The sequence below is a fragment of the Anomaloglossus baeobatrachus genome, chromosome 9, assembly GCF_048569485.1.
Source record: "Anomaloglossus baeobatrachus isolate aAnoBae1 chromosome 9, aAnoBae1.hap1, whole genome shotgun sequence".
NCBI lineage: Eukaryota > Metazoa > Chordata > Amphibia > Anura > Aromobatidae > Anomaloglossus > Anomaloglossus baeobatrachus.
Genome location: NC_134361.1, coordinates 115,764,265 through 115,780,856, shown reverse-complemented (window position 1 = coordinate 115,780,856; position 16,592 = coordinate 115,764,265). Strand labels below are relative to the sequence as shown.

Here is a 16,592-nt window from a genome sequence, read left to right as displayed (position 1 = left end):
CTGCTGTAATCCAAGGGGTTTCCATGACGATCCATACCATAGTCACTGTCCCAGTCAATGAAAACAGAATGTTCCCCATTGGTTTGGAGAGTAATGCAGTGACCTGAGCTAACATCAATAGGTCATCCCAGGTCACTGCAGGGCATGACAAGTGCTGCTGTCAGGAGCGAGGTACATTACCTGCGGTGACAATCTCCTGCACTGCTGACAGCAGAGCTGCCACTGACTTCAATGACCGCCGCCTTCACAGCCAAGTATCGCGGGAGCCTGTGACGTCACCGCTAGTCACAGTCTCGGGTCGACAGCGAGAGGAAATGTGAAGCGGCGGCCATGGAAGACAGTGACAGCGCTGAGGTCGAGAGGGTTGGACTTCATCACCGCAGGTAAGCCGAGCGAGGCCAAGTGTGCGGAGTGCGAGGTGGGTGGAGCCTAGCTGGGTAATGTGTGTGGAGTGCAAAGTGGGTGGAGCTAAGCACGGTAATGTGTGCGGAGTGCGAGGTGAGTGGAGTCAAGGGGGGCCATGTGGTCAGAATGCGAGGTGGGTGGAGCCAAGCTGGGTAATGTGTGCAGAGAGCCAGGTGGGTGGAGCCAAGCGGGGTAATGTGTGTGGAGTGCGAGGTGGGTGGAGCTAAGCGGGGTAATGTGTGCGGAGTGCGAAGTGGGTGGAGCCTAGCGGGGCCATGTGACGCTGAGGACGTCAGCGCCGGGGACTGCATGGCTGGGGACAGGTGAGTGTGTGTGTGTGTACATGCCGAGTGCAGGAGGGGGCGGAGCCCAGCGGGGAAGTGTCTGCTCCGTGCACACGTAACTAGGGTAAATATCGGGTTACCAAGCAAAGCGCTTTGCTTGGATACCCGATATTTATCTTGGTTACCAGCTTACCGCAGGCTGCCAGCGATGGCTCCCTGCACACTATAGCTGTAAAAAGCCCTGCTTTTGGTGATCGAACCGTTCTCGAACGTAACTCGAACTATCGAGCTTTTAGCAAAAGCTCGAGTTCGAGTTCGATCTAGAACAGCCCCCAAAATCACTCGAACATGAAATTGGCGAACCTCGAACATCGCTCAACTCTACTAGCTACGCTTTTGGTGATCGAACCGTTATCGAACGGTAACTCGAACTGCCGAACTTGAAGCAAATCGTTCGAGTTCGTCGAACGACTCGAACACCGCTAAAAATCACTCGAATTTGAAATTGGTGAACCGTTCGAGTCAAACATCGCTCATCTCTAGTAGGGAGTTGCAGCTCTATTTGTATACATTTTTGTAACAAATCTGCCTTGTGTAAATATGCATTTATACACGTCATGAGTAAGTGACACATTTGAAAGATACATTGCTATTACAATACTTTGTTCTACAATAGGTCATGTCCATTACATGCTCAGGTCACTAAAACTGACATCAAGAGTCTCTAATAAACAGTAATGTGACTAAACAAAGAAGAGACAGGAAAAACAAGATAAGCGCCTGAAACTTCATTGTCCAGCTAAACCCAGACACTCCTAGGAGCAGATAATAAAATAACATTTCCTTGTAGTATCACAATGGTTTATGGGCAGAATATTGGTAATCACATTGGAAATGAGTAAGAATAGGGCTATGTGCTCACGCTGCGTTTTTTCCCACGTTTTTGCGCGTTTTTCGAGTGCGTTTTTGCTCTAAAAACTGCCTGAATCTCCTTCCCCAGCAAAGTCTATGAGATTTCATTTTTGCTGTCCGCACAGTGCAGTTTTTTTTAGCTGCGTTTTTGTGGTGACCACAAAGATGAAACATGTCAATTCTTTTTGCGTTTTTCCCTGTGTTTTTCACCCACTGAATTGAATGGAGAAAAACGCAGGAAAAAATGCAGCAAAACCCAGCAAAAAAGCATAAAAACGCACAAAAATACATGCGCTTTTTTATGCGTTTTTGCCGCTGGTGCGTTTTTGTGCATTTTTTTGGGGCCCGAAACGCTGCATCTTTGTGGTCAGAAAATAATGCAGCGTGCTCACATAGCCTAGGAGTCTAGCTCAGATCATTAAGATAAGAATGTATTGCTGGATTTTACAAGATACTTTCTATTTTAGGCATTTTCTATTTTAGGCATTTTATAGATTTCAAGTATTTGACATCATTATCTGACATTATTCATTATATATGATATTTCCCTAAGTATTATGCATGTACCTCACTCATACATGGGTAACCGAAGTAGTAAATCCTATAACACAGAGAAGCTGGACCCATGCCCTACTGGCTCCTGTACAAATTAGAAGAACCCTAGATGCACAAGTAAGAAACACCACTTCGGACCTGGCATCCTAAAAGGCCATTGAAGAATCTCGTACCTCCTGAGGAACCAGAGGGGAGGCTGCTGCACACAGCTAAGGAAGAGTGGAGAGGTGTGAAAGAGTATACAGGGACCCAAGGTGACAAAACCTAAACCATGTGCACAAAAGACAAAAAAGAAGAAAAACTAAATAAAAATAACCTCACATCAACCTGAGGAAAGAGGAAAGGTATTGGGAAGTCAAACGAACAAACACACAACCAAAAAGCAAATGGTGTCTGCTTAGCGGGGAAAATTCCTTTCGTGAAGGGCTGGAACTTCTTAGCAATAATCCACCTAGTAGTATAGCCAACAAGGAAGTGTATTGAAAGGAGAATACTTACTGACAAGCAAAAGGGTAACAATGCTTTGAACTTTTGACTTTCAGGCTCCATATCTCACCATCCATTACAGCTTTGAGTGTGAGACTTCCTTCTTTTCATAGACCATCATCTTGTTTATCTCACACATATATTTAACTTGCATCTATTTAGCATAGGATTAGTTATGCAGATTCTTTCCATGTCACTGCATTGTTACTGTTTTGCTCCTGGTGTTTGAAAAATATTTTTTTTCCTCTATACTACAAATTACAATCTGTTCTCACATTCCCTAATAGGTCAGTTTGTTGTTAAGATTATTCCTAAGTGAAAGGTCACTGGTTCGCATTGAGGAGCAGCCATTAAGAAGATTTCCCAAGAAAGGAGAAACAGCATCATCCAACTCATCGATAGCGATCTCTCGGCTAAGAAAATTCACAAACTGCACAATATGAGTGCCAGGACAGTATGAAGAATATGAAATGAAGTCTGTCCATTAATTCAAAAGCCAAGACGTGGACGTCCAGGCAAAATATCAGAGTCAAATAGCTGATTTATCACAGGAAACAGACCAAACACGTAAAAGAGACACGGACATGTGAAGGAGGCCTCAGAAACTTAAAGTAGCACTTCTCATTTTTCTTTTTTTAACTCATTCTTTCATTTTGCTACCAGTCCCCCAATGTATAGAAATCATGGAAATGGAATGGAATCAGGAAATTCATGAATACTTTCTCTTTAAGGCTGCTTTACACGTTACTATTTCACATGCGATCTCGTATGTGATGTGACACGCCCCCATCGTATGTGCGGCACGTTCAATAAGTTGCCCGTGTCGCACAAACGATTAAACCCCGTCACAAGTACTTACCCTTCCATACGACCTCGCTGTGGGCGGCGAACATCCTCTTCCTGAAGGGGGAGGGATGTTCGGCGTCACAGCGACATCACACAGCAGCCGGCCAATAGAAGCGGAGGGGCGGAGATGAGCGGGATGTAAACATCCCGCCCACCTCCTTCCTTCCGCATTGCCGGCAGGACGCAGATAAGATCTGTTCATCGTTCCCGTGGTGTCACACGGAGCCATGTGTGCTGCCTTGGGAACATTGAACAACCGGACGTTCAATTTTTAGATAATGAACGACGTGTATGCGATCAACGGTTTTTCGTATAATCGCAATCGCATGTAGGTGTCACACGCTACAACAACACTAACGATGCAGGATGTGCGTCACTTATGATGTGACCCCGCCGACACATCATTAGATATATTGTAGCGTGTAAAGTCCGCTTTAGTGATTTATGTGATCTGACCCCTCCACCTGGACTTATGTGCTCTTAATGGGTCACCATCTCAGTAACTACATCTGCTTGTATAATGAATCTGTATATGCTGAACCTAATATTTTTTCCACAGGGGACAGAAATTACTATCACATCATACAGCTCCTGTCACATAGTTATAAAGCAGAGGATGACAGTTCTGCCTTCTTGACTGTATATGTCGCGGGCGGAGGGGACGCGCTCACCACGCTCGGGTGCGGGGCTTCTGCTGCTGCTTGGTGGCTTGAGCGGTGGGCCGGACTCGGGGACTCGAGCAGCACTCGGATTTGACTGTTGTCGGCGGCTCTGCAGAGATTCACTAACTCCTAACTCCTGCAGACGGCCACCACCGTCTGCCAACCTTGCTGTCCGTGCCTGGGCTCCAACCCAGACACTTGCAGTTTCTGACCTCTCACTTTCACTTCCAAACACTAACTAACTGCTTTTCCCATCTCCAGGCCTGTGAACTCCTCGGTGGGTGGGGCCAACCGCCTGGCTCCGCCCCACCTGGTGTGGACATCAGACCTGGGAGGGAGGCAACAAGGGTTTTTGTTTGACTGGTGTAACTGTCTAGGGTAAGGGGTGTGTATGGTGTTATGTCTGTGACTACCTGGCTAGTCCAGGGCATCACATTCCCCCTTGGTGAAATGCAGACCGTCCGAGGGCTGCCCGTCCATCACCGGTTTTATTTTTCTGTAAAAGATAAATTAACATATCAAACATTCAACATAAGCATATTTTTCAGTTCTTCCCTTACGGGAGGAACTTTAAAGTTTCAAACATATAAAAACATTTTTATTACTAACGACGGGTTCATGGTCTTCCGCTCCCCCACCCAAGCAAGCTAAACCTTGATGCTGCCCCTAAGAAACGGACAGCACCCCTCTTCCCCAGTCCTGGTCCAGGTTACCCGAGCAGGAACGGGTACAGTGTCTCGGACCCGGCTTCAGGGGACCCCACGTCCAGGGGGACCCCTGACCCCCGGAGGATGGCCACCGGTCCAGGTGGTGGCCGGGCTCCAGCCTACTCTGCTGCGGGCCCTTCCTCCAATCTACCTCTCCGGCGGCGGCACGTAAAACGGCCCACAAACTATTTACAAACCCAAAAGTTCGTGGTTGGCCTGCAAGTTCTCAGCCATGTTCATGAGCAGTTCCTCATGTGGGCTGTTTTGGGTAAACACACTGATGGTCCCAACGGGGACAACTTGTCTTGCAACGGACGGCAATCAGGTGAGACTTCAGATTGATTAGTATTCATTCAACGGAAAACAAGGTGCTGAGGGTCCCAACGGGGACAACTTGGTTGCAACGAGGGACCGCTGCCATTATTTGAGGTCGCCCTCCTCGTAGGCCTCCTCCAACTCAACATCCGGACGGCACGGTGGGGGAGGGGACTGGGACCGCTTCTGGGCACTGCGGCCTACCCTCTGCTTGACATCCAGGGCAAACCAGCCCCTCTCCCCGCAATGTCAGGTGTAAGTCACTAAGTCGCCCGGTTGTAAATTGCGACCAGGATGACCGGTTGGCAGGTGAGAGTTCACATCTCGGCGGGCCACGAATATCTCGGCCTCCAGGCCCGGTTAATACACGAAGCCGTATCCCCGCTGAGGATCAAACCGCCTCACCTGGCATTCATACACCGGGCTCCGCACCCGAAAGGTGGCGTTGCGGAGATTGTCCTTCTCCTTCATGACGCGTGCCAGCACTTTGGCCTTCTGCTGCTCCCTAGCGGCAATTTCATGGCCCAGCTGGCTCAGCTCCCTGTCCCAGTAAGGGGCGTTTGCATGCTGCTGCGCACGGGTCGGGCCCCGCTGGACTTCGCCCACACCGGCCACGACCGGTAATCTCTTGTGGGGGTTCTGCGGTGACGCGGCCTGGGCTGCTGCTTTGCAGCGACGACCCGGCGCAGCCTCAGCCGAGGCGTGGGGTGCAGGGACAGCAGACCTCACCTGCTGGGCCTTCCGGTTCACGGCTTCCACCTCTCCAGTAGCCGGACTGCCGGGGCCGGGACGGTCTCGGGTGCGGCCGCTTCTGGGGCCGACGGCTTCTTTTCGCGGACGGGCACTTCCCGCGGGATCTTCCATGGCAGCGGGAGGGACACGGGCCGTTCACGGACAACGCCTACAGGCTGGTCCTCCAGGGCGGACGGACTGGATTACGCTGCCGGTGTCAGGGAGAGCGAGCCTAGTGGCGAGGTGGCAACAGCCGGTGCAGGTGGTGGGGGAGCCAGCAGGGTGAGTGGGCGCAGACCGGGCCCCTCAGCCGCAGCGACCGGTCCTTCAGGGACACAGGGGCGTGGGTCGCTTACCCGCTCCTCCAACACTGCCTCCACCTCGCGTCTCCGCACGGCCGCCGCCACCTCCTCCATTTCGGCCACCCACCGCTCCATCAAGAATCGGACCTGGGCCTGCAGGCGGCAGCACATTTGCGCGGTCCGGGCATCCACCCATGCCGCTGTTCCTGGCGTGGGCTCCGGGATCTCTGCGTGGCCGTACGGGGCGGACATGTCAGCGCTTGTGCTTCCAGGAACCGGATGTGTCGCAGAGTCCTGGCGTCCCTGCTCTTTATACCCTCGGTTACATGAGGCAGAGGCAAACTTCAATTTTTTGGCCGGACGCCGCCAGCGGGGACTACAAGGCGCACTTCTACCGGTAGGCAGACTGGTTCTATCCTGTTCGTGACGCCAAGTTGTCGCGGGCGGAGGGGACACGCTCACCACGCTCGGGTCCGGGGCTTCTGCTGCTGCTCGGTGGCTTGAGCGGTGGGCCGGACCCGGGGACTCGAGCAGCGCTCCTCGTCCACGAGGGAAAAGGGGGTGGTTTGTTTTGGGAGATAGTTCGTGACGCCACCCACGGGTCGTAGTGATTATTTTCACCACCGCTGCTGATGACAGGGATCCCGGGAGCGATGGTAGGGAGCAGCTAGGATGTTGTCCCCTCCGTGGGTAGGGTTGGTGATCCCGGGGCCCGGTGGTGATACGGGGAGGCTGGATGGCTGGGATGCAGGGTTGCAGGGGCAGCGCGGCACGGTGCCGGATGGCACTGGTGTACTCACTCAGGCAGTCAATGACAGAGTCTCTGGTAAACCAAACGGCTGGATGGACGGGTCCCGCAGCCGGCTGCAGTGTTGTGCTCTCCCCGGACGGCTGATGGTGGCTGTCTTTCCCTGCACCTGTTAGAATGTTCTGACTCCTGTGGTTGCCCACTGGTAGTCCGCTCCCCGGCGTATAGGTGCCGTAGAAGCCCGTTTTGCCCGCAGGCGCTGGCCCTTGGATCTCTAGCCTATGGCGGTGGCTGTATATCCTCACGGTGTGGACTGTTGCCTTCTGTCGGGTCTTGGTTGTTGGGAAACCCCTGGGGTTCTTGTCACACTCGGATTTGACTGTTGTCGGCGGTTCCAAGCCAGGGCAAGGTCCGATGGCCCTGCCTGTGTGATTAGCTTCACTCCGCTCCCTGGTTTGGTACCGGCGGGCCAACGCCCGACCCCGGTCCTACGGCTCTGCAGAGATTCACTAACTCCTGCAGATGGCCACCACCGTCTGCCAACCTTCCTGTCAGTGCCTGGGCTCCAACCCAGACACTTGCAGTTTCTGACCTCTCACTTTCACCTCCAAACACTAACTAACTGCTTTTCCCACCTCCAGGCCTGTGAACTCCTCGGTGGGTGGGGCCAACCGCCTGGCTCCGCCCCACCTGGTGTCGACATCAGACCTTGGAGGGAGGCAATAAGGGTTTTTGTTTGACTGGTGTAACTGTCTAGGGTAGGGGGTGTGTATGTTGTTATGTCTGTGACTACCTGGCTAGTCCAGGGCGTCACATTTACTTATAATATGGTGGCTTATTTAGAAGACTTTAATGCATAATCACAGTATCCTTTTAGCAGGAAAATCTGGCTCTGGCTGCCCATGTGATGCTGTCCTGAAGCGTTATTGAATTGATAGAAGTGCACATGCTAATACAATGCAGGATGATAGATAGGAATAAGATGGGATAAAATATTGATCACATTATTGTATGATGCCGTCAGGGTTTTATCACTTTATGTAAATAGCCATGTGCTAGTCATTGGCAGAGGGAACAGGAGGAAGATCAGTCATTTCTAAAGCAAAGTGACAAAAAGCATCATTATTACAGTAAATTGTATGTCTTCTGATCCTCGCCAGCTCATTATTATTTCATCAATCAGTGGTAACTTTTACTTATTGATCTTTACAAGTCAAAGGTCCCTAAGATAACACAGAGACGTCTTCGGTAAAATCCAGAATAACCCGATGAGTAAGTTACTAGGAAGGTTTTATGAGGTCGCTGGAAAATCCTTATTGCATTGTAATTAGCCACGTTCCCTGAGGCATCACATACAACTTCATTAAGATCATGGTCACATCAGACCAAGACTCTGGAGCAGGAACAGAAACCTGAAAAGCAGAAACCCACAAGATAATGATTCTAGTGCCGCGCCCGGAGGAAAAGCTTCTGGTGACATCGGCCACTTTACATCGCGCAGAAAATGCCACAATTATTCTCTGTGTTTCCTGGGCGGATTCTTCACTTAGCTCCTCCTGTTTCCTTTGACATAGCAATGATGTAAGAATACAGATATATATATATATATATGGCCAAAATAAATATCTCTGGACAGAACTAAAGACACAAGACAGCAAAACAGCCATCAAAAATCCCAGCTGAGACGTCTCAAGTGTCGTCACGATGCTTTCTGCACTTGTCAATGTAAGTGACATATATACGAGGATTCAATTAACTGTCTTAAAACTTCCTTTTATCTCCCACATTTCGGTGCATAAGCAAAGACGTATACATAGATAGATATACTGATTTTTATTTTTCTGAAATCCACCTGTGGATATACTACGGATATATTTCAGGCTTGCAAAATAAGATAATAATAATAATAATAATTAATAATTTATATTATTTTATACATGACACTTTTGTTTTCAGCATGATATCACAAGACCTTAACTCTTACATATTTATTTGCTATATTTCTTTCTTGTACATTTATTTTGGAAATTCATGTTATATTTTAAACAATTTAACCAAAATATTCACAGTTTATTTTGTTAAAACAAATTGATATAATTGTTACAAACACTTTTCAAACGTTTTAGAAATATTTCCATCTCCTGCATTTTACAAGTGATGTGAGGATGGAGCGGCCTCTACTGGTTGAATCAAGCATTACACTCACAGGCAGTTTTCTCAGTTTAGGACAAATAAGTCTTTTGCTTTTCATATAGAATCACTGATATTTTACAGAATAAACTGCATTATATTTCTTTTACATTAAAAATTGAAAAAATATTGTAGACATTAAACTATAACCTGATTTATATAAATTGTGTGATGTCCTCTCTATTCTATATGCAGTTCCCCCTATAATTGGTTTATAAGACATTGATTTGATAGGTAATTCAGTTTAGCCCATTACTAAGCCTTATTTCCCTACAGTGTAAGGCTATGTGCGCACTTTGCGTTTTTTAATTTTTTTTTTCGTTTTGAACTGCAGCATTTTAATGCCAAAATGCATGCGTTTTAATTATCAAGCAAAGTCTATGGGAAATTGTGATATTTTTTTGTGTGCGCACAATGCTGTTAAAAACGCAACCATATTTTTAGCATTTTTGTGATCAAAACCAAATTTGACAAAGACAATTTCTGCCAGAGAATGCGTTTAGAACTGCAAGAAACTCAACGCACAGTGTGCACACAGCCTTAGAGGATCGGCAGCTTTCCTGACCTGTGTTAGTAAATACTTCTATTCCTCATGAAATGTTTCTTCCTTAGATCTCTGATTTGTGATATTTATCTGTGATTCCTCCTGTAAATTTATGAGTAATCTGAACACTAGTGGCCGATTCAGAAAGCAGATTTTCCTAAAATTATAGCATAAAACTGATGTTAAACTTTGTGTCACTTGAAGGTGCTCACAAATGTAGCAACTTTTGCCATTTTTACATTGGTAGAGTCCGGGCCCATCCTCGTTCTGAAAAGTGAGTGGAGATTGGTATGGACGGGGCGCAAAGAAGCCCAATAAATTCATCATAATTTATACTACAGATGCAGATCAGCTTACAATAGAATATACGACGCATACATTTCTGCTGGTGGCACATAGTGGCTGAGAGATATCCCAAACTCATTAAAGAGGCGCACACTTCCTTAAGAATCTGTCAGATCTTACTCCAGAGCTCCCTTCATTAAGACAAGTGTAGAAACGCCAGTCTTAAAATGGAGCCTGTTATTAGATGTATTCTGCCCAAACCACAAGCAGCATGAATCAGAGCTCGTCTGTGCGACTACAGCCCGATGTATCTGGAAACGCTGCAAAGTTTCAGGAAGAACATAGTATGAAAAGCCGAGGAGAGACCTGAGGAGTCGATGATGTTGCTGGCCCGACTTCTTCTCTCCTGCTCCATAAATGCATATATGAGAAAGACCTGTCAATCAGCAGGAGCGGGGCGGGTAGAAGCCAGCGGGGGGCACCGGACTGGTCCTCAACCGGATATTCAATCTATATTCTCTCTGTAACACTGCAGCATTTCATAGAGAGACTTACCTGGCTACAGTCACACAGTTTGGCTCTGATTCATGTGGACTGAGGTTCTGGAAGCATTAATATAATGACAGGTTCCCTTTATGGAATTGGGGATTATTGTTACAATTTTCACTTTTGAAACTTCACTCTACACAACTAAATACTGATCATTCAGTGCTGCCATTGTCACACAGGACATATACGCGTCCTGCTGGGGTAACACTCAATTCTCAATGGACTCATACATTTACAAAAATAATTATGGAAGAATAAGGGACAAATAGCGGAGGAATATTAGAGGAATAACAGGAGAATAAAGGAGGAAGAATGGAGGAATAATGGAGGAATAGTGGAGAAATAACACAACACTTAGTGCATATGTGCCCAGTTCACATACAGTTAACATTAGAGAATCACAGTTGTCAGTGTCTCATACTAGAAGATTTATCCCGCGTATTCTATAGTAATGTGATCGCCAACACATGTTCTAGTTACAATGTTTCTTTCTTCCAGAAAACGGAGAAATTTCATAAACTTTCGAGACATCTTCACAAGTCTGCAGTGAAAGGTAAATATTTTTCATCTTACCCCCAATGTTCTCTCTTTCCCCTGAAAATGTGACCTTCATGTGACCTTGCACCATGAGGCCAGAATGATAGTAATGCAGAGATTGACTTTATAAGACGTTGTATCAAACACAGATAAAACAAACAAATGTAAGAACAAAGTAAAAATCCCCTGAACAATAGAGGGTCAGGACACTTTACTAATGATACGTTTCCTTCTAGTGATTACTGGAAACCAGTTGGAAGACACAGTAACCAGCAGTTTTGCTTCATTTATCGATGGGATCCGCCCGGAGCATCTGTCTGATGTCGTCCGTCACAGAAGTAAACGCATGATCCTGGACAACATTGGTGTGGGACTGGTTGGCAGCACAACACATGTCTTTAAGATTGTGGTGAAATACTGCCAGGTAAATACCCACAATTTTCCATTCTTTACATGGATTATTCTTGAAGTATATTTTTGTGAGTCTGAATTATATTGAATAGAGCCCAGATATGGGTGTACAGGGTGTGATACTGATAATGGGGGAAGTATTGAAGAACATTGGTGTATTCGGTATATTAATGCCACGTTCTGGGATACACATGTGATCGGGGCTCTGATATTTTGTGTCAGAGGTTCCATTAATAGTTGTAAGTTATCATAAAATTATTATTTTGGTTATATTATTGTGTATGTTATTGATTATTTTAGGACCTGCACTTCTCATCCTATGGAAATTCTGCCTTTTGTTCAGTCTACGGCCAAAAAGGTTTAAAGCTTTCACCAACCCTGGCAGCCTATGCTAATGGTGTCGCTGTAAGTATATAGTATAAAGAGCCATAGTAACAGGAAATATAAGATTGTATTCAGCACTAACCGGTCATCATTTGTCAATAAATGGGTTCTCCTGTCTTGTGATAAAAGTTTGCGGTTACTCTACATGACTGTTGTCTTCTGAATTCTTACTGCACATGCACCGCACACTGTCAGGATTCTCCGGTGAGAGCTGATGGTCATGTGGCCGTGAGTATACAGCTATGTGCCAACTAGACGTGCTCGGCCTCACTCAGTTCACTTGTATTGAGCACATCTAGTGTGAATGTGGCCAGAAGGATGCAAATCTCAAACTTGCGGTCACATGACGATCCCAGCAATGGAGAATCTTGATAGCGTGCGGTGTGTGCGCTGTAAGGGGTACTTTGCAAACTACGACATCGCAAGCCGATGGTAGCGATGCCGAGCGCAATAGTCCCTGCCCCGTCGCAGCTGCGATATCTTGTGATAGCTGCCGTAGCGAACATTATCGCTACGGCAGCTTCACATGCACTTACCTGCCCTGCGACGTCGCTCTGGCCGGTGACCCGCCTCCTTCCTAAGGGGGCGGGTCGTGCGGCGTCACAGCGACGTCACACGGCAGGCGGCCAATAGAAGCAGGGGGGCGGAGATGAGCGGGACCCCGCCCACCTACTTCCTTCCTCATTGCAGCCAGGACGCAGGTAAGGTGATGTTCCTCGCTCCTGCGGCTTCACACACAGCGATGTGTGCTGCCGCAGGAACGAGGAACAACATCGTAACATTGGTCTTTCCGAAATTATGGAAATGACCGATGCTACACCGATGATACGATTTCGACGCTTTTGTGCTCGTTAATCGTATCAAAAACGATTTACACACTCTGATGTCGACAGCGACGCCGGATGTGCATCACTTTCGATTTAACACCACCGACATCGCAGCTGCGATGTCGTAGTGTGCAAAGTACCGTACCCCTAAGGGTTCAGAAGTCTGCAATCATCTAGAGTGACTGCAAACTTTATCACCAGACTGGACAACCACTTTAATCATAACACAAAAGAAGGCTTATATAGATAATCTGCCTATTCACACAGGTGCACTCTATGGACTTTGACGATACATGGCACCCTGCCACCCACCCATCAGGCGCTGTGCTCCCTGCCATTCTGGCACTGTCTCAGATGCTTTCACATGACAGAAGAGTCAGTGGGGACGATCTCCTGACAGCGTTCAATGTAGGGATTGAAATTCAAGGAAGACTGATGAGTTTCTCTAGTGAAGCAAAGAATATTCCTAAAAAGTGAGTAGTTATCTCTATTGAGCGCATAGTGACCATTGCTTAACCCTAGAACACGCAACCATAGAAATCTACCATACAAAACAAGTAACCTATCAGGCCTGCGAGGCCCCAGGTATGCGTTCTAGGGTTAAGAAAATTATGTTACATTGTATAATTTATTAGAGTTAGTTAATGAAATGTTTTCTTTTTTACAGATTTCACCCACCCTCTGTCGTCGGCACCATGGGAAGTGCAGCAGCTTCAGCCAAACTTCTTTCTTTAGACAAAGACCAATGTACCCATGCCCTGGCGATCGCAGCCTCTCTCGCGGGTGCTCCAATGGCAAATGCTGCCACTCTAGCCAAGCCATTACACATCGGCAATGCAACTAGATTAGGGCTAGAAGCTGCCATTCTGGCTGCTAATGGTATGGAGACCAACTCTCTCATACTTGATGATGTGCCCGGATGCTCTGGTTTTAGTGCTTTTTATGGTGACTATCAGCCTAAAGCTCTTTCTTCACCTGGAAATCAGTATGAATTTCTTCTTGAGACGCAAGACATTGCTTTCAAGTCCTTTCCAGCACATTTAGGAATGCACTGGATCGCTGACGCTTCTGTCTCAGTGAGGAACAGATTTGAAGAGCAATATGGTTCATTTGACCCATCTGCCATTCAGACTATTGTTCTTAGAATTCCAGTCTCCAAATACATCAACAGACCCTTCCCTGACTCCGAGCATCAGGCTCGTCACTCCTTCCAGTTCAATGCCTGTACGGCACTACTGGATGGGGAAGTCAACATTAAGTCTTTCCATGAAGATAAAATGTTTCGTAAGGAAATCCATAATCTCCTGAGCAAAGTGGTAGTGGAGCACCCACAAGACAATGAGGCCAACTTTGATAAGATGTATGGAGAAGTGGCCTTGCTGCTGAAAAATGGAGATGTGATTATTGGAAAATGTGACACTTTTTATGGGCACTGGAGGAAACCTTTGAGCCGAGAATCTCTACTGAAGAAATTCATGTCCAATGCTGGGGACATCCTACAGAAAGACCAAATTCAGGGGGTAATCCAGATGGTAGAGAATCTAGAGAGTATCTCCGATAGCTCACAGTTACCCCTCCTGCTCCAGTAACTTCAGAAAATGGTTCTTATTTTATAACTGAAAAGAAAAGACTGAATTCAGATGTTTACAAGATTCCTGTAATCTGCCCAATGCAGCGATGACCAATGATGGTCAATGTGGGTTCAATAAGTCTTAGTTTGGATGTGAATATTTATGTATATTTATATTTTGTAAGTGAAGTGTCTGTGTATTCATCGGAGACAGGATAGCCGTCAGATTGGGATTACAAGACATCTGTCATAGAAAGATATGTGATTTATGTGTGCGCCGTGTGCACAAATCCTAAGTCAATGGGGCCGGCTGATCACCGCTGAGATCTCTCATCATATGGATCCAGCACAGTGTTGTGGCTTCGGTAATAAAATATCACAATTTGTATTATTTGTACAGTAACTAATCATGTATGGATTATCTGATTAACGGAATTAGATAAATGATTCAGCAACTTATGTCCAGTCTGGAAAGTTGGTGAATTCTGCTTCTGTGACCCGATCACAAGTTTCTCCTTTCTTTGTATATAAAACTTGATGAAAGTATCTACGATGATGTTTTTTATTTTGTATATTATTTGTAGGTTATTTAATACATTTTCATCAAACAGTATTTAATATCCAGCTTGCATTCTTTATCACAGGCCTTTAGAAAATATATTTTTGATATCATAAAAGGTTAATGAGATGTTGTGATGCACCTTTACAAGAGAAAATGCATTAAATCCCCCACACAGGGGGCAAATTTACAACATAACCGGTAATAGAACAATGGGGGGGAATAGCAGGAGGGAAGGTGCACTTAAATGCTTGCCATGCCATGATGCACCGAGCGCCTGTACTTGGTTTAAACAGTCATTCTGTGCAGACAGAGTCCCTTTAAAGTCAGGACTTTTGATTTGGACATTCTAAAACTTTAACTTTTTCTTTATTCATTAGTAGAGTGACTTGTATTTTGTGGTCATTTTCTTGCTACATGACGCACATTCTCTTGAGATTCAGCTCATGTACAGATGTTCTGGCATTTTCCTTTCAAACTTGTCTTAAGTCAGAATTCATTCCTTGAGCAACTCGTTCTGGCCGATATGAAGTAAAAAAGGCCCAAAACGTGATACTATCATCAGTGGATGGCTGAATGGCAAAGTTTGGTCTTGGAGCAATCACAAAGCAGTGGCCCTTGAGTTGTGTCAACCCACCTTTAGCCTGGTTATCTCTGGCCGCCACAATAAAGCAGCAGAGGTAACTGTCTTTCAAGATAATGGTGGCTGGAAAATAGATATGGAAACAGAACAGAGGTTACTACATAAATACAGTACCAGAACTGAGCCTACTACATAGATATGGGAACAAAACCGAGCTTACTACATAAATACAGCACCAGAACTGATTTTACTACATAAATATGGGAACAGAACCGAGCTTACTACATTAATGCATGAACAGAGTCAAGCGTACTACATTAATACAGTTCTAGAATTGCAGAGCTTACCTACAGAGATATGGGAACAGAACATGATGTCAGAATAAAAAATATGTAAATTGGAAATTGCAAATTATTCCCATAGTTTTGCGGTGAGGTTTTATGGTGAGGCTTTTTTGATCACCACCTTTAAAAAAAACCCTTTGGTCAGCTTTATTTTTACCATCAAAATATATATTCTGACTTTCTTTTAGGATTAAACTGTTTTCTTACCCCCTGTGCTCTCCACATTAGCGCTCCTTATGCAGTTTGCCTACTTACTATCATGTGGCAACTTTTCTCTTCTGCCTTTCTCAATTGAAGCAATAAGAGAAGCAAAAGATAAAGCAATTGACAAGTAAGAAGGTGGACCTATGGTCGTGTTTTCCCTCTAAAGAAAGCAATCGCATCAGAACAGTATAATGTAATGCATGATAGAGAAAAGTGTTAGTAATATAAGATAGGAATGTATAATGTGTAAGATGTAGCAATGTTAATAATGTAATGTGAAATATTCCTGTATAATGTAAGGCAGGGGTGGGGAACCTCCGGCCCGCGGACCGTATGCAGCCCGCTATGACCTTTCCTGCATCCCCCAAGCAATGCCCAGGCAGCAGCTGTGTCTTACTAGCTGCTGGCCCTTTAAACCCCGCACGCAATACATGCCTACCAACCGGGAAGCAGCCCATACATATGACCCGCCCCAGGGCCGTGGGGTACTCGGTTCCGGGTGTTGGTTAATGGGATTATGTCACGGGGGCCTGTGCCCGGTTCCGTGGCCCTGGTGGTCGCTGAAAGTCAATAAATAATAAAATAAAAAAAAATAATAAAGAAAAAAATAAATAAATAAATAAAAGTATTTCGTGACGCCACCTACGGTTC

At 46.0% G+C, this 16,592-nt stretch overlaps 1 protein-coding gene across 1 annotated transcript; it reads left to right on the top strand.

Annotated features, from left to right (window-relative positions):
• The first annotated feature begins 8,591 nt into the window (after window positions 1–8,591).
• Window positions 8,592–14,825, top strand: LOC142250540 (cis-aconitate decarboxylase-like). The gene is made up of 6 exons (XM_075322718.1): window positions 8,592–8,679; window positions 11,021–11,075; window positions 11,296–11,516; window positions 11,819–11,875; window positions 12,949–13,154; window positions 13,349–14,825. Exons 1-6 carry the CDS (start codon window positions 8,659–8,661, stop codon window positions 14,268–14,270), a joined length of 1,482 nt encoding a protein of 493 aa, XP_075178833.1. The 5' UTR covers window positions 8,592–8,658; the 3' UTR covers window positions 14,271–14,825.
• Window positions 14,826–16,592: the final 1,767 nt, after the last annotated feature.